Here is a 25,277-nt window from a genome sequence, read left to right on the forward strand (position 1 = left end):
TAGCATGGATGATGGAATTTGATGGATATCATTATCTAAAATACATGTATGAAGACACAAATTGAGTGTCAACCTACTTTATATACAGAGATATGAAAATTTGTGGTATATATGTGTAATAAGAATTGTAATGAAAAAAACCCACAGTACATGTGTGAAGACATGAATTGGCATGAACATACTTTATATACAAATATAGGAAAAATTGTGCTCTATATGTGTAATAAGAATTGTAATGCATTCTGCTGTCATGTATTTAAAAAATAAAATCAATTAAAAAATAAAAATAGAAAAGAAAAGGAATAGCACCTAATACAAAGAAATTGCAGAGAAATGCTTTATCATAAAAACTAAGGCAGAGAAATGCTTTATCATAAAAATTGTGTTCTGATGCTTGGCTACATTGACTCTTTCAATATTTTTATTATATTGAAATATACTCAATATTTAAATGCATTTCATTTCCACATGATTTTCATACCATTTCTTCTCATTATCTGTTATTGGATTCTGTTCTCCCACTTTGATTTTCTTGTATTTTTATTTTAGAAGGTTATCTAATTTTCTCTATTTTTAAAATTTATCTAGCTGATATTTGTGCAGCAGATTTTATCTATTGTGACTAGAGTAATTCATATTTCCTGGAGACTCTTCTCTCAATATAATTATATTTATTTTCTGAATCTTTGTTTCCATAATTTGCAAGATGCTTGGGAGAAAATGGTGACTGTGTTATTTTTCCTGTCTCTGAAATTTATAGTTCTAAATAATTCAACAAACTCAATTTAAAAATATCCATCTTTTTATATCATTAGAATTTACATTTGTCTCCCCTTTCAGGAAGTATAATATTTCTATTCATAGTAGTTCAGTAATTTTAGTATAAGTTTGCCACTAAAGTCATGCACATTTAACACAATCATTGTTATTTTTTTATCCTCTTCAGTCAACTATCTTATAGGCACCGCGTGTTTTTTCAGCCTGAGCTGTGGCTCCTTTACAACAATAATTCTCTGCCTTTGGATTATAATGCTATTATTACTGCATGTCTCATTTATTTTAATTTTATACATGTTTACAATAACTTAGCCATTGCCTTAAAGGTGTCTATGCAAACTGTCAAATCTAACATAAATTAACAGTCTTACCTCTTTACGTTAATAAGGATCTTAGAAGAATTTTAGTGTATTTACCCACCTCTTGATTTATATACTATTTTGGGTGTTATCCACTTTTCCTTATACATTTTAAATTTTATACACATCTGGTTGGTGTTACACAGTCAACATTCATTTTAATTTTCCCAAATATTTACTATTTCTTTTTTCATTCATTCCTCCCTGAATCATCAAAATTCCATCTGTAGCAAATTTATGCATTTCTTAAGAATAAACTTAACTGCTCATTTAATATAATTTGTTGGAAAAAAATGTCCTTGATGTTTATTTTCCTAAAATAACTTTATCTTCATTTTAGGATTTTTTGAGGATATATAATTCTAAGTTAACTTTTTCATTTTCTTTCAGTCTTTTGAAAGTGTTTTTGTATTGCATTCTGCTTCCCAGGTTTTGGCTGAAATATCAGTTATAAAATTCATTATTATTCTTTTAAAGGTAATATGCCTATTACCCTTGATGGAATTTATGATTTTCCCCTGGTGATGAGTCTATTTGTATTTTACTTATGTTTTAATTGCTTTTTAAATCTTTTACTTATTTCTTTAGCTTTGCAAAATTCTTTGCCATTAATTCACACAATATTTTACATGTTCTTTCCTTTAATCTCCAATTCCATGAGTAGATCTTTTTATCAACTCTCCTGTTACATTAATCAATATCTTAAAATTTTCATCCTTTTTTCTCTCTAGTTTAGAGATTTTATTTTACTGATTTTTCATCCTTAGTTCCATCTCATTTTAAGATATCTTTATTTTAAGTTATTACATCTATTTTCTTATACCATTCAACTGTCTGCCAATAATATCAGTGTCTTATTTTATGCATTTGGATACATAATTTAAAGCTCTGTTTTTGTTTGCTGTTATCTCTAGGACCTGTGGCCTGTGGGAATAATCATATTGCCTATTGGTTGTCTTCTTGGTTAATTATTAAGATTACATGTGTTACTACATGACCAATATGACTCTGCAACATGTACACTCAGAAAAATGAGAAATTATATCCCATCTATGTATGATATATCAAAGTGCATAAATGCATTCTATTGTTATGTATAATTAATTAAAAGAAATTAAAATGTAAAAAAAATTATTATCATTGTTATGTTTTGTTTGGCCAATTGTTTTTTAAGATAGTTCTAGATGCTCTATATTAAAATTATGCATGTGATATTAAGTCTAGAAGGATGTTCTATTCCTTCAGAATTTTTCAACTTTTCCAAAGACTAGAGGATGTGGTACTCCTGAATCATGCCAGTCACTTAGGGCCTGGACTTTTTCTTCATCACCCCTGTTACTGTTTTCCCTTTAGGGTTCAGATGCCACACATAGATTCTTCCCAGAATCTCCCTTATGGACAGATTATAATATTCATTGTTAATCTTCATCACCCAATAGATATCTCCAACTCTTTACACAGCCTTTCATCTTGTTGGCTTCTTTATCATAACTGTTAGTTTTCCCCAAAGGAAAAAGCCCCGATATTCTAGACAAGTTTCTTGTAAATTGACTGTAATTTTTCAATTTAATTCCTGACATAAGATAATTTATTTGATTTTCTAGCTTTTCTTAGAGTAAAAATTAATTCTAATTTTCTAACTTACCACTATTAAATTGTACTTCTTTTATTTATTTATTTATTTATTTATTTATTTATTTTTATTGTTGGTGGTTCAAAACATTACATCGAACTTGATATATCATATTTCACAGTTTGATTCAAAAGGGTTATGAACTCCCATTTTTACCCCTTATACAGATTGCTGAATCACATCAGTTACATCAATTACATTTCCATTGATTTACATATTGCCATTCTAGTGTCTGATGAATTCTGCTCTCTGTCCTAACCTCTACTATCCCCCCTCCCCTCCCAATCCCTCCCCTCTTCTCTCTCAACCCCCTCTACTGTAAAACATTTATTCCACTTGTATTATTCTTCCCTTACCCCTCACTTCCTCTGGTATGTAATTTTGTATAGCCCTGAGGATCACCTTCCCTTTCCATGCAATTTCCCTTCTCTCTCCCTTTCCCTCCCCCCTCTCATCTCTATTAATGTTAATCTTCTTCTCCTGCTCTTCATCCCTACTCTGTCCTTAGTTACTCCCCTTATATCAAAGAAGTCATTTGGCATTTGTTTTTTAAGGATTGGCTAGCTTCACTTAGCATAATCTGCTCTAATGCCATCCATTTCCCTCCAAATTCTATGATTTTGTCATTTCTTAATGCAGAGTAATACTCCATTGTGTATAAATGCCACATTTTTTTATCCATTCATCTATTGAAGGGCATCTAGGTTGGTTCCACAATCTTGCTATCGTGAATTGTGCTGCTATGAACATCGATGTAGCAGTGTCCCTGTAGCATGCTCTTATTAGGTCTTTGGGGAATAGACCGAGAAGGGGAATAGCTGGGTCAAATGGTGGTTCCATTCCCAGCTTTACTTCTTTTATAAAATCAGCACCACAATTATCTATGCTTAGTCTTCTTATAGATGTAGCTTATGAAGTGTTTCCTAGCCTGATGCTTCATGGTTTCCTATTAGCAACATGATTTGATGCCTTTTATTTTATTAATCACATTGTAATAGTATCATGATTTAATATCATCAGAGAATTTACTGGCTTTTTTTCTCATCTTCCACAGGGTTTCCATATTCTTGAAAATATATTTGAAGGTAGGAATAACATATTCTAACTGCTAAAATTAGCATGGAGATTTAAATGAGAGGGTGAACCCTTGAAAGGAGAAAAGAACATACTTAAGATATTCAGATATAATGTAAATAAGAACTGGTAGACTTGTCATACTCAGACGATTTTACAGATAAATACTATTTAAAAGGTTCATAAGAACCATAACTGTAACCAGGCACAGTGACATATGCCTATAATCCCAGCAGCTCAGGAGGCTGAGGCACGGTTGAGAGTTCAAAGTTAGTCTCCTAGAGAAGTCCTAAAGCAATTCAGTAAGAACCTGTATCTAAATAAAATACTTTTTTAAAAAAGGGCTGGGAATGTGGCTCAGTGGGTAAGCATGACTGGTTTCAATAATTTAAAAAAAAAATGAAAAAAAGAAAGAAAGAAAGAGGGAGAGAGGGAAGGAGGGAGAAAGGGAGGGAGGGAGGGAGGGAGGAAGGAAGGAAGGAAGGAAGGAAGGAAGGAAGGAAGGAAGGAAGGAAGGAAGAAAAAGAGAAAAAATTGTAATTGTAAAGAAAACACAGGAAGGTAAGAGTCATTTAGGGAGTAGGCTGGAATAACCTTAGAGTGTGTCCTGTGGCAGTAGTTCATTTTGAAGATAGTAGAGTAATAAATGGGTTTCAAATTGTCTCACAAGCCATATAGCCAAGTCTTTGCTTTAGGCTAGAGAAGTTTTCATTGACTTGTTGTTCTGACTCTTGTTTTATAAAAACAAAACAAAACAAAACAAAAATCTGATAATCTATACTGAAATTGGAGATCCTAGGTGTTTATTTATATTTTAAAATATTACCTTTTAAATTCTTTGGAATAATTCTGAATTTGATTTTGAATATAAAAAGCACATAGAACATTAGACTGAAATATAATAGATAATCCTTGTGTATGTGTGTGTGTATCTTCCTCTAATAATTATATTTCTGCAACAAATACTAAAATTGCCAGAAAAGGATGCTTCACAGAGATGCCTTAGTATTCACAAAATTTATGATAAATGAATAAAAATATTATTGTTGTTAATCAAGAGGTATGCACCATGGAATGCGTTTTGCAATCATTGTATTTGAAAAACTGGACTGCTTGGATTGTTGCTGTTACAATTATTATATGAAATGAAAAAATTAAAACCTAGGTAGGTTAAATTGCTTCCCTGGATGTGATGCAACTATTTATGACATAAAGTTACAATTGTTTACCATGATACAGCTGGTTCTCTTTATTTTCTTATTTTTATTATCCTTTCAGACTTTTTCATCATTAAATATATTTCTTCAATCATATCTTTACATCCTTTCACAAAGAATTTTATTTTACCCAATACATATAAACTAGACATTCTTCCTAAGCCACATTAAAGTCCCAAATTACTTGACTCCTCTAGGTTAATTCATACTCCTCAATTTCCTAAGTTACAATATTTCTTCTTTTTTTAATACTGAATACTTTAAAAAAAATTTGTTCTTCTTTTTATTTGCATTACAATTTTAATACACATATATACCACATTTTTTCATATCTCTGTTTGTATATAAGGTATATCGATACCCAATTCAAGTCTTCATACATGTACTTTGTATAATAATGACCATCACATTCCACCATCCTTGCTTTTCCATAATGTATTTTCCAAAGTTGCAATATAGCAATACACGATACATTATACTTGAATTTATGTATATAATGTAAAGATTTTTAGGGGAAGAATTCCAAGCCAGTCTTTTTAAAAACTACACAATTTTCACAGTTTCCATTAAAGCAAACATAGAAAAGATGATTTCTATGCATATGTTAGCTATAAATGTAATACATTTCTCATATAAAATTAAGATAAACCTAATTAAAAATTCAAAAGTCTGTACTACTACTATGAAGAGGTATCCAATATTGGCCTTTAATTGAATATTCAAATTGAAAAATAATATCCAAAGTGATGTTTAAAAACTAACAAAATGATAAAATTTGGTGTTTTTCATATGCTGCTTTACTATTTTTCATTTTCTGCTTTGTGAGTTGTATGTTTGATCTTTTTTAATTAATTATTTTTAATTTTTTAAATTAGTTATAATGACAGAAGAATGCATTTATGCACTTTGATATATCATAGATGGGATATAATTTCTCATTTTTCTGAATGTACATGTTGGAGAATCATGTTGGTCATGTAGTCACATATATACATAAAGTAATAATGTCTGTTTCATTCTTCTATCTTTATTTATCCCCACATCCCCTCCCCTTCCCTCCTTTAACTTCCCTGTACCTAACCTAAAGACTTCCATTCTGGTGTGAAGTCAAATCTCAGTGTAGTTTTGATTCGCATTTCCCTGACAGCTAATGATGTTGAACATTTTTTTCTACATTTGCTGGCCAGTTATATTTCTTATTTTGAGAAGTCATGGTTTAGTTCATTTGCCCATTTATTAATTGGGCTATTTGATTTTTTGGTGTAAAGTTTTTTGAGTTCTTTACATATTCTGGCTTCAAAATCAATAGAAGTAATTATTACAAGACAAGGACGAGCACTCTGGTGCATACCTACAGATTCAGGGGGAAGTTACATTTAAAATACAGGGAGGGACATGAAAGTTTCTCTAGGGTTCAAGATTTTTAAACCAGAGGCAAGAAGCAATGAGGGGAAGATTCCAAAAGAATTCTGCGAGGTTGCACAGTTGAGGTTGGTGGAGGAAGCCCTGGAGTGCTAATTTCCCCCACTTACTGGAAACACAACTGAAAACTCAGTTGAGTCTCTTGATTCTTCCCTTGTCCAATGAGATTCCTTGGTCCAAATCAAATCCCTCTCCCAGGGGAGCTCATCAAGCCTGACAGATGCATTAGTACAAAGGTGTGCTAGAAATGTCCTGCCTTAGTGCAAGACAAATTGGTGTGTTTCTCACTGTGCTGAACCAAGGCATTGTCACTTCTGTGTGCCTTTCTGGAGGCTCTATGGGACAATCAGCTCTGTTGCTGTGTCTAACTTCTCTAGGCTGCTGCCTTCCTTGACTCATGGCCCCCTTTCTCCACTTTCAAAGCCAGTGATGGAGAGTGGAGTCCTTCCCATATGCACTTGCCCTATCATCACATCTCCTTTGCATCAGATCATGCTGCTTTCATTGTCCATTTTCAAGGCTCCTGTGATTACTTTGGATCTCCCTAATGATCCAGGATACTCTCTGTTAGCACAAAAGGACCGAGCCAAACATAAACTCCATGGATCAGCACAGGTTTTATTCAGCAAATGGAGTCATGCCTCTGATAGACCCACTTTCCTGGTAGAAAATGAGGCCCTGGTCAAAGGGGGAGTTTATGCTTATATAGGTTACACTGAGAGGAGACTATTAATAAGCATGTCAGTTTGGGGACTCAAGAATTTCGATGTTTTACTGGACAAGATGAAAGGGTCTGGGGTCAGTAGTGAGTATTTGGAAAAGGATTTGTTTGAGGAAAGTTCAATGCTTTGGCCTCTTCCCAGAGACTGCCATTCCAGACTTGATGGATGTCTCCTCTCTGGGGGCCTGTCTTGTCACTGGGAAAGAGCGTACTGGGAAAGGATGAATATATTGCCTTCTCCTTCATTCCCTCTCCTCAGGCCACACTATTTTGGGGTTTGTCACTTTCCATATCCAATACTCTCCCTATCTTAAAGTCAGCTGATTTGCAAACTTAATTTTATCTGTGACCTTATTTCTTTTTGCCATGAAACTTAATATGTTGGTGAATTCTGGAGATAAGGACTCACACACCTTCAGTGGTTATTATCCTACCCACATCACTCCAAGTAAGCTTCCTGCATTCCAGTATCTATTCAGGATATTCACACTAAAAAACTCAACATGCAAAAACTGTCCAGTCAAAATTTTGAAGTGTCCAGCTAAGAATCACAAAGACAAAGTAAAGTTCATGGAAAATATTCACCAAACATTCAAAGATAATTCACAACATCAAAAAACAGAGTTAACAGATTAGTAAGGAAATGTGTGATATAATCAGCAAGAAACCTGTGTTAAATACATGTAGCCTTAAAGAGACATGTGAGTATACAAGAAATGGAGAGAGGGACATAGATGGAAACAGACAAAAATTTACAACCCTGAACAAACATCTATTATTATGCAAAGAAGTGGAGATAGAAAATGCCAGTGTTTGAAAATGATAATATCAAAGATCTGAGGAGTAGAATGTAAAATACTGAAAATAAAAATCATTAGTTTTAAGAAGAGGAGGATTTTTCAGAAAAACAAAAGTAAACTAGTTAAAGTGACGAAAGAAAGGTAAAATTCAGGTATGGAACTCAGCAACTTGGAGGCTGAGGCATGAGGATTGCAAATAAAATATTAAAATAAGAGGGCTGGAATGTGGCTCTGTGATTGAGCACCACTGGGTTTAATCCCTAGTATAATAATAATAATAATAATGTAAAATTCATGAATGAAAGAGTTTAAGTTTTATTTTTAATATTGATGTAAGAATATGAAAAGAAATTTGGTAAGAAATGATTTATAAATTTTTGAAAAGCTCTTAGAATTAATGGAAATATAGAATTTCATTACCTAAGGACCTACTGAATAGTGAACATAATTTTAAATATGAAAATTTTAGAATATTAAAAATAGACATTCTATCTAAAGAACAGAAAAAATTTTTAAAAGTTTAAAAAAAAGTAGCATCATGATTTTTGTCAATAGTGCTCATTGCTAGAGGAAACAAAGCAGAACAGTAAATATACAAAGTTAATGGAATAGAACTTTGTTCCAAAATTCTAAATTTTATTTCTAATTTTCAAATATTAGGACAAATGAGGAAATACTTAGACATAAAGATATAACTAAATATTGTCAAAGCAAGGAGGGCAATGACTCTCGGCAGAGCTGGGAAATACTTAGTGTTCCCCACAAAGACTAATGAAACCCAGAGCAAGAAAATACAAAGACAATTGTAGAAGTAAATTACTAAAATATGTCTCATCAAGTTAAGATGGTCATTTAGTATATTTTTTTTAAAAAGCTGGATATAGTTTTCTTGTACTTCTTTCTGTTCTTCTTTGGTGTCTACCTCTCTTATGCTGCTGCCATCCAGAATCTTATTTCCAGATTTAAAAGACAAGCATATATCACATGAAGAGAAAAACTATAGTTAGTTAGATTATTAGAACTCACTTATGCTTCTACCAGGAGCTCAAGGCAGAGGGTCAATCAGTGATGTTATTGTTGCTATGCGTGAGATATAGTCTTGAAATAACATATTTGCTTTGGCTTTCCATGTACTATATCTAATGTGTTTGGCAGATAATTCCACTTGAACTTATAGATTTGGCAATGATTGTTTTCAACCCAGGACATGGCTTTACAAAAACACAACAAAGTAACCAAGTACAAGCTCCACAGAGTCAGACATTTGTGTTAATTTGATGTCTTGATTTATCCTCAGCAGTTAAAAATGATTCAAGGTATACAACAGACACAAAGTGAATGCAAATTAAATCAATAATCAAATGTATGAATGCATGAATGGAAGAAAACAGAAAAGGAAAGAAGGAAGAACAGAAGGGATTGACAGGTCACATTTCCAGTGCCACATATCTCAAATTGAAGAGCACAAGAGGCCCAGTATAATAAGTTCATTTCCAAGTCATACAGGCAAAGGCCACACAACTCTCTCCTAAGATATTCCTTTTGGGAAAACCCATCAGACTTTGAACTTGAGATACAATGAAGTTTCTACAAGTCTCTGGATCCATTTGTCTACAGCCAGGAACACACCAACTTGTACTGAAAATTGGCAGCAATCAAGGAAGGAACAGGAGACAGTCATTTAAGGCAAGAGCATGAGTCTCCCAAGAAGGTTCAAAATCCTTAGAAAAGGAACATGAGTGTCATCTTTTGGTAAACACATGAAGAACTCGCTCTCGTATCTGTTTGGTCCTCACACCATAAATAATGGGATTAAGTGAAGGTGGAATAACCAAATAGAGGTTTGCAACCAAAATGTGAATGTACTGTGGTATTTTGTGTCCAAATCGATGAGTAAGAAAGGAGAAGAGGGACGGTACATAGAAAACGCAGAGGACTGCAACATGAGAACTACACGTGCTTAGAGCCTTTAGCCGTGCATCCTGTGATGGGAGTCGGAAGACGGCACGGAGAATGTGAACGTAAGAGATGCCAATAAGAACCAGGTTCAGAAGAAAGAGGGAGACTACAAAGAGCCCATAGGCAGCATTGACATGAATATTTCCACAGGACAATTTGGCAATGCCCATGTGCTCACAGTAGGAATGGGCCATTATCCGAGCCTGACAGAAAGGTAGGCGGTAAATGAGATAGATGAAGGGGAATGTGATCAGAGCTGGACGAATTACAATGCACATGCTGATGCCCACCAGCACGCGAGATGTCAAGATGGTTGTGTAATGGAGTGGAGCACAGATGGCCACATAACGGTCAAAGGCCATGGCCAACAAGACTTCAGCCTCCATGCCAGTGATGGTATGAATCAAAAACATCTGAGCGACACAACTTCCAAAGTTTATCTCATGAGCATCAAACCAGAAGATACCCAGCATGCGAGGTATAGAGGTTGTAGAAAGGGCCAAATCAATTGTTGAAAGGATGGCCAGAAAGTAGAACATGGGCTCTCGGAGAGACTTCTCTGCCTTGATGACTGTCAGAATGGTGGCATTGCCTATTAAAGCCACAAGGTAGATACAGCAGAAAGGCAGAGAGATCCAGGCATGGACCTTTTCCAGACCTGGGATTCCAATGAGAAAAAATGTGGCTGGGTGAAGAACACTCCTGTTGTGGTATACCATCCTACCCTGGTCAGAACAGGTGACACTCTTCCTCCTGTTGGGGACAAAACAAAAGACAGAGAGAAAAGTAAGATGAGAAAGGTGATGACACATTAAATCGCTGGCTCTACATTGCAGCAGAGTCAAAGTCACATTTATCATGAAAACAGGCCTTCTATCAAAGCTTATGATCATCCTTTTGGCCATTTAAATGGTTCAGGGCATGGTCAGATTCAAAGTTTTCATTCTGACTGTTGACTCCATTCTAGTTGTGAACATGGAGGTTTACCACAAACGTGAGGCAGATTTCTAATAATTAGACTTTTCTGTTCCTTTTTGAAGAAAATAACATTTTTTTTAAACTCTGGGGAGTCATTTTTTGGTGAGACTCTGACACAAAATGATCACACTACAGAGATAGTCAAGAATGCCTGTAGGCAGCCCATAATCAAACTAAATCATAAACCCTAGTATATAGGCATTCCCACACTCAACACCTAAATTTTCTGACTCCCCCTTATTGATTGACATACTGATACATATATAAGCTCTGACTCGAGCCCAATAACCTCTCACGCACACTGAAATAGACCACAAAAAAATGTATTTGGATGTTCACAAATGTTGGTTATTTGAGATGCTTGACCAGGAGTAGAAATCACTACTGTGTGTGACATACAGACTACATTGAGTACCAGTCAGAAAAGGTGTAAGGAGGGCTAATGACATCACACCCTTCTGTCCATTACCACATCAGGTACTCTCAAAATAACTATTAATTTTACCTGTTTTAATTTTACTCTTGTTAGGAAGTCAACACTTAACTTGGTCACTCCTCCTACCAGTTCAAGGCACTAGAAGTACAGATAGAAGAAAATCCTGGCAGCTCAGGTAGTTTGGGTATTCGAGAAGATTTTGTTGTTGTTTTAAGTTTTCTTGGATGGCAATACTTCAATGGAGAAGGAATCTACTTCAGTAATCTAAAGGGAATGGATAAAGATAAACTAAATTAACACCTTCAAAATTCTACAAATGAACCAAGCTACTTAGAATGAGATGAAGAGACTTGTCCTGGGACCTGTGAAACCATAGTTATGATTCAAAATCAAGCCTAGACACGGTTGTGTTCATCCTTGGCATAGCTTCATTTTCTAACCACTTTTAAAATTCTCTGTTTTTTTCCAATACAAGAAACATACTAAGGTAAAAAATATATAAATAAATTCACCATCCTTTTGAGTTTATCTCAACATAGAGAAAACAGTTGATGCAATGTGCACTGAGTCTTATTAGTGTTCAATAAAATGTAGACATACTAGTTACTATTATGACAGGGTTTAACTTTCAGAATATATTTTTAAAAAAACCTCAAATAACCCAATCACTAAATGGGAAACTAAACATATTTCTCAAAAGAAAAAATATGAATCGTCAACAAACATATAAAAAACTGGTCAATATCCTTAGCGATTACAGAAAAGCAAATCAAAATTACACTGAGATATCATCTCACTCCAATTAGAATGGCAATCATCAGGAATACATATAACAGTAATTTCTGGTAAGGATGTGGGAACAAAGTACACTTACACATTTATGGTAGGACTAAAAGTTGTTACAATCACTTGGAAAACAGTATGGAGATTCCTCAAAAGACTGGGGATGTAACCACCATGTGATCTAGCTATCCTACTCCTTGGTATTTGTCCAAAAGCATCACAATGAACATACTATGGTGACACATGCATACCAATGCTTCAGCAGCACAATTCACAATAGCCACCTTATGCAACCAGCCTATGTTCCTGTCAACAGACAAAACGATGAAGAAAACGTTGTATACATATATACATAATGAAGTTTTACTTAGTCATAAAGAAGAATGAAATCATGTAATGTGCAAGCAAATAGTTGGAACTGGAGAATATCATGCTGAGTGAAAAAAGCCAGACTCAGAATATCAAGAGTCAGATGTTTTCTCTCACATGCAGAAATTAGAGATAAATAAAGAATTTTAAAAGGTGGGGAGATCTCATGAAAATAAAAAAAGAGACAATGGAGTAGAGGAAAAGGAGTGGGGGTAAGGAGGAGGAGTAAAAAAGGGAAGCAACTGTAGAATAAAACTGAACATATTAAGCTATGTGCATGTATGAATACATCTCATTGAACTTCGCCTTTTGTATAACTATAATGCACCTATTTAAGAATAGTAAATAAATAAAAAGAAGCCACTAGAGTAGAAGAAGGAGATTCGAGGGAGGGAGGAGTAGAGGCAAAGAAGAAGTACTAGGAACTGAATATCAGCAAACTATATTAAAAGCATTTATGATTATATCAGAACTAACCCTACTATTAGAGTTAGTTACAGCCCAGTGCTTACTCCCTTTTTGAGTAGAGCCTGTAAGATATGTATTTATTAGGTATAAATATAAGGTGTCAATAAAAATATTAAAAAATAGACACACCCTGGCAAATTAAACCATCGTTGTTCAATAGAAAGACAATGGCAATACTCAATGCTAGTAAGTTCTAGGGGCTTACTTTAAGGTTAACCTCTGAGCCCATCCACAACAGATGTTTTCTACTGGACTCATTGCATTTACTGCTGTAGAAATTGATTTCATCTAAGGCAAATGATAGTATATTATGGCTTATATCTTCATGAGAGAGTTCATACCTAACTTTTAAATTTAAAACATAACTTTTATTATATTTATGATTTAATGCTTGCATAATTATATATATTATGATTTGAGACAAAATGTATTACAATTTAACACCTAAATTTCTTGTCTGCTTGGTGCATGTTGGACACATGGTCTAGTCTTGGCCTTCACTGTCCAAATATCTCTCCATGTACTGCCACATATACGCACCAGACATCAAGAGCTGATTCACCTCCGTCTTCCACAAAACATCAAACAGCCCAGTACTTACTCCCCTTTTTGAGTAGAGCCTGTAAGACATGTTTATATCAGTTTTCTAAAACCTATGGGATATCCATTTTAATCTTGACTTAGACCTACGGGATTGAAGTCCTCAGAGACTTCCACAAACTCCTAGATCCTGCTTCAGGAGCAGAAAAGCCCAAGGAACACAAAAGCAAATTGAGAGGTATGGAAATAAACATCAACAAGTGGGGATAAAACACACAGGTAATGTCATCTGTATTTTATGGTGTAAAAACAGATAACTGCTTCTCCATATGAATATGATTAAGTGGCCCAATTCTATGGTCTTTCTACATATAGAAGAAACTGGCTGATTTAATTTAAGCATTTTTATTAATATCAAAAGCTTCTTTTTTACTGTGTCACCATTTCTCCTCATGAATAGTTTTTTTTCTGCTATAACTACATTGAGTATTCCCTGCTTAACATAAGAACACAGAGCCTTGATTTTTTTCCAAATTTTTTTTCTGTATAAGAATATTGCACATTCACCACCAAACTTTCAAATGTATAACTTTAAAAAAAAAAACTCTAATGACAAATCTCAAAAATTCCAATCTTGGAGTAATCTTGCTGGTGTTCATATCTGGCTTGTCACATTCTAGCTATGTGATTTTGGGTGTCTTATGCATCATTTCTATGTCTCAATTTTCTTATCTACATAATGAGAACATTATGATTATATTTCCATCATTCAATAGATATGACACATAAATTAAACTTCTTTGAGGCATTAGAACAGGGTCTTGTACTTAGAAAGTTATCAAATATACTAATTTTTAAATTATTATTTCTGGATTTCAGTTTGCAAGAATAACTCCATAGGCTATTTATTTATTTATAATTAATTAATTATTTTTTTGCAGTGCTGTGAATTGAACCCAGGGCCTTATGCGTACTAGGCAAGTGTTCTACCACTAAGCTACATCCCCAGCCCCATAGATATTATTCATGCAGAACAAATTGAGGAATCATGTATAGTATACTACCAATTTTATAGACATTTTTCTTCTGAAATCTCTAATGAGAAATAATTCCAACCTAATTTTGAAGTCATACATGTAAATATTGTGTGGTCTCTATTTTTAATGTGTTTTTTTAAATGAAATAATCACTTTGTTACCCAGATGAGGTTTCTGTGAATGCCTTAGGACATCATCAGGCTTAAAAAATAAAGCACTAAATGTAAGCACGAGAAATAACATCCTTAAACTGATTCTATCTTCTCCATAATTCCATACAAATGTTTAAATTATCTCCATCAAATTCATAGTTTTTGTCTTGTGTATATATAATAAAATATTCTCTTTGGTCTGATCAAGTTTCCACCTATAATCAAAATCAATCTTAAGACATTTACTCAAAGACACATTCTTGTCATAGATGAGGAAGCACCTAAAGTTGAATGCTACTCAAGACATCTTGGGTCCATGTTGGAGGAGGAGGCGAACTTTAGGACCAAGATGAAGTACAGAATCTCAGCTCCAAACATAAAAATAAAATTGTCTTTGGTGACACCCTTTAGTTATCAAGCAATTCTTATATAAGAACAAGTCAACACCTTTATTGATATGAGAGCCAATGAATCTCCATTAATGGATAAAATCATTTGGATTATTTGTTTTTCAAAAACCTGCAATGTATCACATTATTTTACCCAAAAAAAAATAATGGTAGGAGATAAAATAGGTCATAGTGTAGTGACATGAAGACCATTTCATCAGGAAACTATAACAATTAATAGCATGTATTCCTGTGTTAATAGACTCTCAAAATTCATGAAGCAAACACTGACAAATAAAAACAGAAATAAGCAATTGAAAATAGTTAAGACTTTAATATGTTGTTATAAATGATACCTACAAATATATGGAAGGTCAATATGGAAATAGAAAACATTATCAACACTGTAAATCACTCCACTCAATAACAATAGAATATACATTTTTCTCAAGTGCACATGGAATATTCTACAGGAAACAATATTTGCTAAAACATAAAAAAACCTCAGTACATTTGAAATAATATAAATAAAATGAAGAATGTTTTGGACTACAACAAGATAAGATTAGAAACCAGTAACAACAACAAGAACAACACACACACACACCAAAAAAAAAAAAAAAAACTAACTAAAAAACAAAAAATATAAGGAACTCACACAAATGTCAAAAGTAATTTGAAAATTTTAAATAATAAATTAATCAAAAATTAAGTCAAACTGTTAGGAAATAATTAGATAGATTTTTTACTTTGGTACATTTAGTTTAATAAAAATAATGACAAAATATATCAAAATTTGTCGATGCAGCTAAAGCAGTTTTTCAAGGGAAATTTATCATTTTAATGCCTATATTCTCTATCAATTAGAGAAATGCAAACTAAAACTACACTGAGATTTCATCTCACTCCAGTCAGAATGGAAATTATCAATAATATAAGTTAACAATAAACGTTGGCGAAGATGGAGGGGAAAGTACACTCATACATTGCAGGTGAGACTGCAAATTGTTGCAACCACTCTGGAAAGTAGTGCAGGGATTTCTCAAAAAACTAGAAATGGAACCACCATTAGACTCAGCTAACCCAATCCTTGGTACGTATACAAAGGACTTAAAATTAGTACACTACAGTGATGTAGTCACATCAATGTTTATAGCAGCTCAATTCACAATAGTTAAACTATGGAACCAACTGATGTGCCCTTCAACAGATAAATGGATAAAGAAAATGTTGTATATATATAAAATGGAGTTTTACTCAGCCATAAAGAAGAATGACTTTATCACATTTGCCAGTAAATGGTGGATCTGGAGATCATCAGGCTAAGTGAAGTAAGCCAATCCCAAAATAACAAAGATTGAATGTTTTTGCTGATATGTGGAAGCTAATCCAGTATATTAGACAAAGGGGGAGAAAAGGGAAGGGAGGAGAGTAATAGGAATGATGATAGAATGAATCTAACATAATTTTTCTGTGTACATATATGAAAATACCTAAGTGAATACCACCAGCATGTACAACCACAAGAATGGAGTCCTAATTAGAATAAGATATATTTCATGATTGTATAATTATATCATAATGAATTCTACTGTCATGTTAGTAAAAAAAAAACAATAAAAAGAAGAGAATAAAAAGAGAAGCCACAGTTAGGAAAAACTATTTACAAATTACATAAATGACAAATGATTTGTACCCAGAATGTAATTCTGATATTGCAAATTCTATATACTAGAGATGAACAGATCTGTACACAGATAGTTGAAAATAGGAACAAGGTTGGAATCAGCATTTACAGGTAAGTGAGGAGGTGATAGAAAAATGGGTATGGTAATGGCTTATACTTGGAGATGTCAGCATAAACTCATACTTCTTGGTGTAGATACAAGTGGCTACACAAAGGAATCTTTATAGACATTCCTGTGTGTATGCACAGGTTGCTATGCATGTATATCTTCCATTTGTTTGTCAGATAAAAAGGACTGAAATCAAGTACACCCTATTAGAAAGAAGTATATCCAGTACCCACATCTTGGTTTCATATAACATTCTTAAAAGGAATCAAGGCTATCTAGAGAAATAACTGATGCAAAGAGTTTAACATGGACTATAGAAGATGATCCAGGAACATCCAATAGCACAAAAGAGCAAGGGCATGATAAAAAAAATAAGTAAATGAAGTCCAAAGTTAATGGGTATATGTCAAAGAACATAGAAATCAACTAAAAACGTTCCTTTGGGTCAAAGCAGGAACAACTTGAAAAACAAAATAAAAAGTATTTGATTTATAATCAAAAGTAAAATAAATATCTGTAAGTTAATATTAATATAAATAAACTACTAAATGAATGAGTTTGGCTCAGCTTTGATTTCTTATAGTATACTGAAAGTCTGCTAAGTTTCATTCATTCATCATTTTCTTTTGCTAACAGCCTTTCCTACTAGAAATTTTTTCTCTGTGCTGAACATAAAATAAAAATGTGCTGAAATATTTTTATACTGCAGTATAGTACTATATGTGAATATTGCTGATCTAGTTTGCAAAGTCTGTATTAAACAGAATTTTTTTCTTTCTTTCTTTTTCTGTACAGGGAATTGAACCCAGGGACACTTATATCACAGAGTCACATTCCTAACCCTTTGTTTAATTTTAGTTTTGAGATAGGGTCTTCTCTTTCACACTTTATTATAGCACTGGCTGAGACTATAGCCTCATCAGGCAGACATGGATTGACATACGAAAAGCTGTAGAGATTTAATGTATACAGCTTCATGCATTTGGATATGAGTACACACTCCTAAAACTATGGCCACAATCAACACAGTAATTGCTTAGGACCTCACTAAGTTTAGACAGAATTTTCTTGAAATCTATTTTTTTTTAAGAAAGAGGAGAGGGAGAGAGAGAGAGACAGAGAGAGAATTTTTTTTAATATTTATTTTTCAGTTCCCGGCAGACACAACATCTTTGTTTGTATGTGGTGCTGAGGATCGAACCAGGGCAGCACGCATGCCAGGCGAGCGCGCTACCGCCTGAGCCACATCCCCAGCCCCTTGAAATCTAAATCTTCAGAAATTGAAGGTTTCCCAAGGGATACAAAATGATTCCACTATGAAACCATGCCTTTATTCTCTTTATTGAAACAGCAAATATTTGCTATTAGTAAGGTTTAGATGCAATGCCTTGAAGAAAATTATTAGTAATATTTACATTCAAGTCTTTATTACTAAGAAACACTCTCATACAGAGAGTCATCCGATGTGGGGGTGGGGGACTGTGTTTTAGAGTCTCTGATTCAACTAAACTTTTTGTTTCTTGAATTTCTTGAGGATTCTGTCACGAATCTGCTTGGTCTTCACACTGTAGACAATGGGGTTCATGAGAGGTGGAACCAGCAAGTATACATTGGCCATGAGCACATGGATAATTGGAGAAGCATTTTGCCCATAGCGACGGATCATAGATAGCCCAATCATTGGTGTGTAGAAAGTGAGTACAGCACAGATATGGGAAATGCAGGTGTTGAGGGCTTTCACTCTCTCTGCCTTGGAGGCAATACTGAACACTGTGCTCAGGATGAGGAGATAGGAGAGGAGAAGGAGCACTGAATCAAGTCCCATGGAGCAGATGACCACCATGAGACCATAGATGCTGCTGACCCGGCGACTGGATACAGTTGTCTTTATTAAGTCCTGATGCAAGCAGAAGGGGTAGGAAAGAATATTGACAGCATGATATTGAAGCCTCTTCAGGAGGAAGGAAGCTGGAAAGACCAGGGTCAAGGCCCTTCCTGCAATTGCCAACCCAATCCCAGTGATCACGCCATGGGTTAGAATGGTTGCATAGCGCAGAGGCTCTCGGATTGCTACAAAGCGGTCAAAGGCCATGGCCAATAGCACAGCAGATTCAATTATTGAAAAAAAATGAATGAAGTACATCTGGACCAGGCAAGCATTGAAAGGGATATCCCGGGCATGGAACCAAAAGACGCTCAACATAGTGGGTAAGGTAGTGGTGGATAGACCCAAGTCAGTGAGCGCCAGCATGGATAGAAAGTAGTACATTGGTTGGTGGAGTGAAGGCTCAGTCCTTATTATGAAGAGGATAGTAATGTTCCCTGCAATTGAAGTGCCATAAACCAAGAACAAAGGGAGAGAAATCAAGCCATATCTGTTTTCAAGGCCTGAGAAGCCCGTCAGTAGGAAGCGAGGGTACAGGGCAGTGTCATTAAAGACAGACATCGTGCTGATGGAGGCACCCTCAGTCTACCTGGAGAGAAAAGAACAAGAAAAAATTGGGATAGAAGTCAACACTTTGAGAAGGAAAAATGCTCTATGTACACTGCTCTGTGTTTAGTGTTTTTGATAACTCCCCTTTGCTCATTATATTTAATTTTCACTAGTAATATTTTACCAACAAATTTATTCTTTTTTCATGACAGATTTATTAAGAGCATATCAAAGGAAATATAGTAGTACTAAGAATAGGGAAATGAATGAGAAATGTCTTGAAATACTTAAAAACTAGTGGATGGAAAGCTAAAATTAGATGTTTGCTTAAAACTTTAAAGGTGATATGAAAACATAAGATGCAAAATACAAAAGAGGATGGAAGCTCATTCAGGAAGGTCAGGGAAGACTTAATGAAAATGATTCTTCAGTCGGGTCTAAAATTCAAATACAAGTTAGATGGAATCAAAGGGATATGATCTATATTCCATACTGATGGGCACCCAGGTCATTGTAGATGTATAACTAAGAGTGTAGTGGATCTCCTCTTACCTGGTGATGCATTCCAGAATCCCAGTGGATGTTTCAAACTGTGGATAATAGACTTAACTCTGCATGTATTGTGTATTCCTACAACATTCACCTATGATGAAGTTTAATTCATAAACTAGTATAAAAATAGATGAATAATAACAACTAGTGCTAAAACTGAATGATTACAATGTACATCAATAAGTTATTTTAAACTTACAAATTATTTATTTCTAGAAGTTTCCATTTAATATTAGACCAAGGTTGATAGATAACTGAAATGGCAGAAAACAAAACTGCGGGTAAAGGGGGAACTACCGTATTGCTATAGTTACCAGTTATTGTATGACTACTATATTACTGTCAGCCATATAATCTAGCAAAATTACAGGACATGAGTGGCTCTCCAGATGCTTGTTGGAGCTAACTTTAAAAAGAAATGGGGGGCTGGGGTTGTAGCTCAGTGGTAGAGTGCTTGCCTGGATGTGTGAGGCATGGGGTTTGATTCTCAACACCACATACAAAATAAATAAATCAAAGGTCCTTCAACCACTAAAAATAAAAATAAAATAAAATAAAATAAATGGATCAGAATTTATAAAGGTACTTGCATGTAAATATAAAGGGATTGTATTCATTCTTAGAGGACTCGATATACTAACTACAATAAAAAGTGGTCAGCTGAACAAATGTATATTATACCAATGACAAACTGGGACCAATGATACAAAAGTTCTAAATTGGCAGAGAGAAAGCATGGAAATTATTAGGGTGGTAACAATGAATGAAAGTAAAATCTACCAGTAAGATAAGGATATATACTCATAAACATTATATACAAAGAAAAATAGCACAGATAATGTGGATTATCTTATGCTAAGAGAAAGAAAGAAAGTGAACTAGGATAAATTCATTTCTTTTTTAGAACTTTTCTCATTTATTGAAAGAGACAGAAACAAAAAAAAAGTCCTGCATGAAAATTTGGGGAAATTCATGAGTTAACTTATGATAAATTCGAGGTATATATGTTGAGGAGGTAGTGGTATATTGCTCCAAATAGAGGTTTGTGAAAGAGGAAATTACTTCCACTCACAGGAAATTATTAAGAACTCTTAACAAAACAAGAAGAGAGAGAGAAAAAAAAAAAACATTTTTTTGGAGAAAAAAAAAAGAAAATGAAAAAAAGAAAGAATGCAATATTGAGTTATTGAGTTATAAGAAGGGTTTAGAGCTTGGGTTTTTAGTTAATATTTGATAGCAATATTTGGAAAGAACAGGGAGTTCAGTACAATTCTCACCTTAGGTACTGACTATGCCTGGAGATGAGTTTACAGATGAGTTTACAGGCCCCTTTGTGGGTTACTCCATCTTTAGCTCTTGCCTGTCCCAGAGCAGTGATCTCACATGAACAATCAGTGATACCTCTTGACATTCCCTACCACTTCTTGAATGCTTTAAATATTTGATGTACTAACATCTTACCCTTTCTTCTCACCTCAAAGCCTTCTTTCTGACACAATTGAACCCTCAGGTGCAGACAGCCATTCACCCTGATGTAGGTTGGCTGGGTTTCCAGTTTGTCAACCTAGGAACTTCTTGTAGGTACAGAAAGCACTGAAGATGGATGTAAAAGAATAGAATACAGTGTTCTAAGACAGACAGCTCTTCAAGGAACTGTAGATACCCTGAGCAAAGAAACAGTCTCTTCTCTTGTGAAGACAAAGCCAGGGTAGGGTGACTTTTGCCTCCAGCATCCTGAAGTTCTGTTTTTAAACTACTCTCACCTGTCTATCACTCTTGACTGGTACATTCCCTTAAGACCATTATTTTCCCCTTCATTGTAACCCTAGGGAAATACAAGTTATTTCTACTGTTCAAGGATGGGAGGTGGACACACTGATCTGGATTCACAGATTCAAAGTAATTGAGAAGTGTTGAAGATTATCTAATAGAGAAAAGGAATGAATTTTGTCAAAATAAGGAAACATTTGCGCACTAAGAAACTAGGAAAATTGTTTAGGGTCATATTTTGCAACTATACCATGGAAACAGAGAAGCTCTTCTTTGTTAACTTATTGTAAAGAATGTAAAACAATTGTATATAAAATGCAAATTTATTACTCAAAAGCAGTGCTTATGATAGCAATCATAAATCCTAAAAAACTATGGGATCCATGTATAGTTGGTCCATAATATCCAATTCTTCTAGCAGACCCCTGAAAGAAGGGTGATATTTCACAATCTTTATTATCCTGCAGCAATTCCTATTTACACTGTCCCGCAAATCTGTCTCTGAGCAATACTGAGTTGTTATATTTCGTGGAAAAGACAAAAATGTGATATTATACAAAAAGTTATGCCTTCATATCCTCTCAATCAATCAATCAATTCCCCAAAGTACAGTTGTAAATCACATCTTATCTGTTCATTCACAAACTGTACACATAATAAATATGAGAAGAGAGGACAGATTTGGCAATACTCTTCTGCTTTAAGTTAAAATACTTTATGCTGCTTGTCTTATTTCTTTATTACTCTTCCTCTTGCCTCTTTCAGCACTAGCAAATTTTTCTCAAATGTCTTGTTGCTGTTTCTCATGAACAGTTCCTTTTCCCCCACTTTTTCTCTTGAAGCATGACATAAATAACAAGTATTTTTCCATCCACAATGTAAACTACTTATTGGATCCCTTGTTTTGATTTTATTCTCTTTAATGCCAGATAAATTCATGTCATTACTAATAAAATCTTGACTCAGGGGAAAATGACTTCATGGGGGTTCTAGAAATTCCACAATGGTCTCCTACGAAATAATATGTTTACTAGCCTCTCAAATTTCACCTTCTCTAAAATTTGCTCTAATTGTATTTTTCTTCTCAGATGGCTTTTATTGAATCTTACAATAAACCATTATTTTAAAGTGTTAATGGCCAAAAAATACATATCAATTATCAATTCTTAGTCCACTATATTTGGGAGAAATTTCCCATTGTAAAAGCAATGTGTGTGTATATCCATAAATCCCATTAATATATTAACATTTCCAGGAAATCAAGAATTGGGAAAATCTGTTTAACAGTCAGATCAGTCTTTTCCAGACACTTTTCACACATTTTACCCAGACAGCATATGTTAACATAGGAAAATTGTGTTCTGTGAAACTCAATGTGAGAATAACAGACTGGAAAATCCTTGGTTTAAGGCAGCGATTCTCAACAAAAGCAGCTTTGCTTTATAGAGGATTTTTGGCATTATCTTGGGGCATGGAAATGAAACTGAGAAGTTTCATAACTGGGGAAATGCTTCTGACGTCTAGAATGTAGTTACTTGGGATATTTCTAAGCATTCACCTAAAAAAAAAAAAAAAAGGGTCATCTAGTCCATTGTAAATAGTGCCATTGTCGAAAAACAATATTTTTTTGGAGAAAACTACACTAAACATCAAAATTCTTTGTTTAATTCTCAGGTTATGTAAAGACAGAGGGTGTGGATACTGGACTCCTGACACTAAAGAACATGGACTCTAGATCTTGAAGGACTTTTCTTTGAGTGCCCATTCTGACATGAATTGTACAATCTAAGAAAATTATATAGACTTTTTTACCTCTTTTTCTTCATTTGCGAAATTAATTAATAATGATTATATCTAATAGGTTTTTTAATGCAAAATTTATATTGTAATTCTATTTTGCCACATTTTTAGTGCTGTGTAATTATACATAACAATGGGGTTTATTTTACACATTCATAAATGTGTATAACATGATTTTGATTTTCTCTATTTTAAAGGATTATCTCTTCTCTCCTCTTCTCCCTACCCCTGATCTCCTTTCTTAACTCTATTGATTTTTCCCTTCTATTAATTGATTTATTTTAATCAATGCATTGTAATTACATATAAACTTGGAGTACATTGTGATATAGTCATACATGCACATAGCATCATTCATTCAACTTTACTCCCTAGTTTTGGCTTCTCTCTCCCATCCTTCCTCCTCCTTTGTCTCTTTAGCTTCCATATGCCCCATGACTTTCTGAGTCTGGCTTATTTTAGTTAGTTTGATGTTCCCCAGTTTCATCCAATTTACAAAAAAAATTACAATTTTATTCTTCTTTATGAATGAGTAAGACTGTATTGTGTATGTATACCTGATTTTCTGTATCTAGCTGTGCAAAGGCTTTTACATTTAATGCTATCCCAGTTGTTAATTCTTGATTTCATTTTTTGAGCTTTAAGAGCCTCATTAAGGCTGGGCATGGTCATGCAAGCCTATAATCCCAGTGGCTTGGGAGCCTGAGGCAGGAGGATCACAAGTTCAAAGCCAGCAAGGCACAAAACAACTCAGAGAGAACTTGTCTCTAAATAAAATACAAAATAGGGCTGGGGATGTGGCTCAGTGGTTGAGTGCCCCTTAGTTCAATCCCCAGTACTCCCCACCCCCAAGAAAAAGAGTCATATTAAGGATGTTGTGCTGGAGTGTTACTCCTATGTTTTCTTCTAGAAATTTCACTCTTTCTTGTCTAATGCCTAAGTCTTTGATGAATGTTGAGTCGATTTATGTGCAGCATGAGAGGTAGAGATCTAGTCTTATTCTTCAACATACGGCTATCTACCATTCCCAGCACCATTTATTAAAGAGGCTATTTTAACTCCAACTTATGCTTTGGGCACTTTTATCAAGTAATAGCTGATTGTATTTATGTGGATTGTTTCTATGTATTCTTGTTTATACTATTAGTCTTAATAACTATATGCTGTTTTTGTGATTATAGCTCTGTGGTCTAATTTGAGATCCGGTATTTTTTTTTTTTAATTTATTTTTTATTATTTTTTTTTGAGAGAGAGAGAGAGAGAGAGAGAGAGAGAGAGAGAGAGAGAGAGAGAGAATTTCAATATTTTATTTTATTTTTTTTTTTTAGTTTTCGGCGGACACAACATCTTTGTTTGTATGTGGTGCTGAGGATTGAACCCGGGCCACACGCATGCCAGGCGAGTGTGCTACCGCTTGAGCCACATCCACAACCCCAGAGATCCGGTATTTTTATGCCTCTAGTATCACACTTGTTGCTAAGGATGACTTTGTATATTCTGGGTCTTTTATTCTTCCATACACATTTTATGACTATTCTAGTTCTTCTGTGAGGAATCTCACTGATAATTTGATGAAAATTAATCTACAAATTGCTTTTGGTAATATGGCCATCTTGACAATATTAGTTCTACCTATCCATGAATACAATATCTTTTCATCTTCTAGGGTCTTAATTTTCTTTCTTCAGTGTTTTATGATTTTCACTGTACAGATATTTTCACCTTCTCAATAGATTTATTAGCAATTATTTTATTTTTTGATGCTGTTGTGAATGTAATAGTTTTCTGGATTCTTTTCTCAACAGATTCAT

General features: G+C 34.2%; 2 protein-coding genes across 2 annotated transcripts; both read right to left on the reverse strand.

Annotated features, from left to right (window-relative positions):
- Positions 1–9,745: 9,745 nt before the first annotated feature.
- Positions 9,746–10,681, reverse strand: Or52j3 (olfactory receptor family 52 subfamily J member 3). Its single transcript, XM_026401017.2, has one exon. It carries the CDS (start codon positions 10,679–10,681, stop codon positions 9,746–9,748), a length of 936 nt encoding a protein of 311 aa, XP_026256802.1.
- Positions 10,682–18,414: 7,733 nt separating this feature from the next.
- On the reverse strand, positions 18,415–19,356 carry LOC113191387 (olfactory receptor 51G2-like). Its single transcript, XM_026401107.2, has one exon. The coding sequence runs from the start codon at positions 19,354–19,356 to the stop codon at positions 18,415–18,417; it is 942 nt and encodes a 313-aa protein (XP_026256892.2).
- Between the last annotated feature and the right edge of the window lie 5,921 nt (positions 19,357–25,277).

The sequence above is a fragment of the Urocitellus parryii genome, chromosome 4, assembly GCF_045843805.1.
Source record: "Urocitellus parryii isolate mUroPar1 chromosome 4, mUroPar1.hap1, whole genome shotgun sequence".
NCBI classification, from domain to species: domain Eukaryota; kingdom Metazoa; phylum Chordata; class Mammalia; order Rodentia; family Sciuridae; genus Urocitellus; species Urocitellus parryii.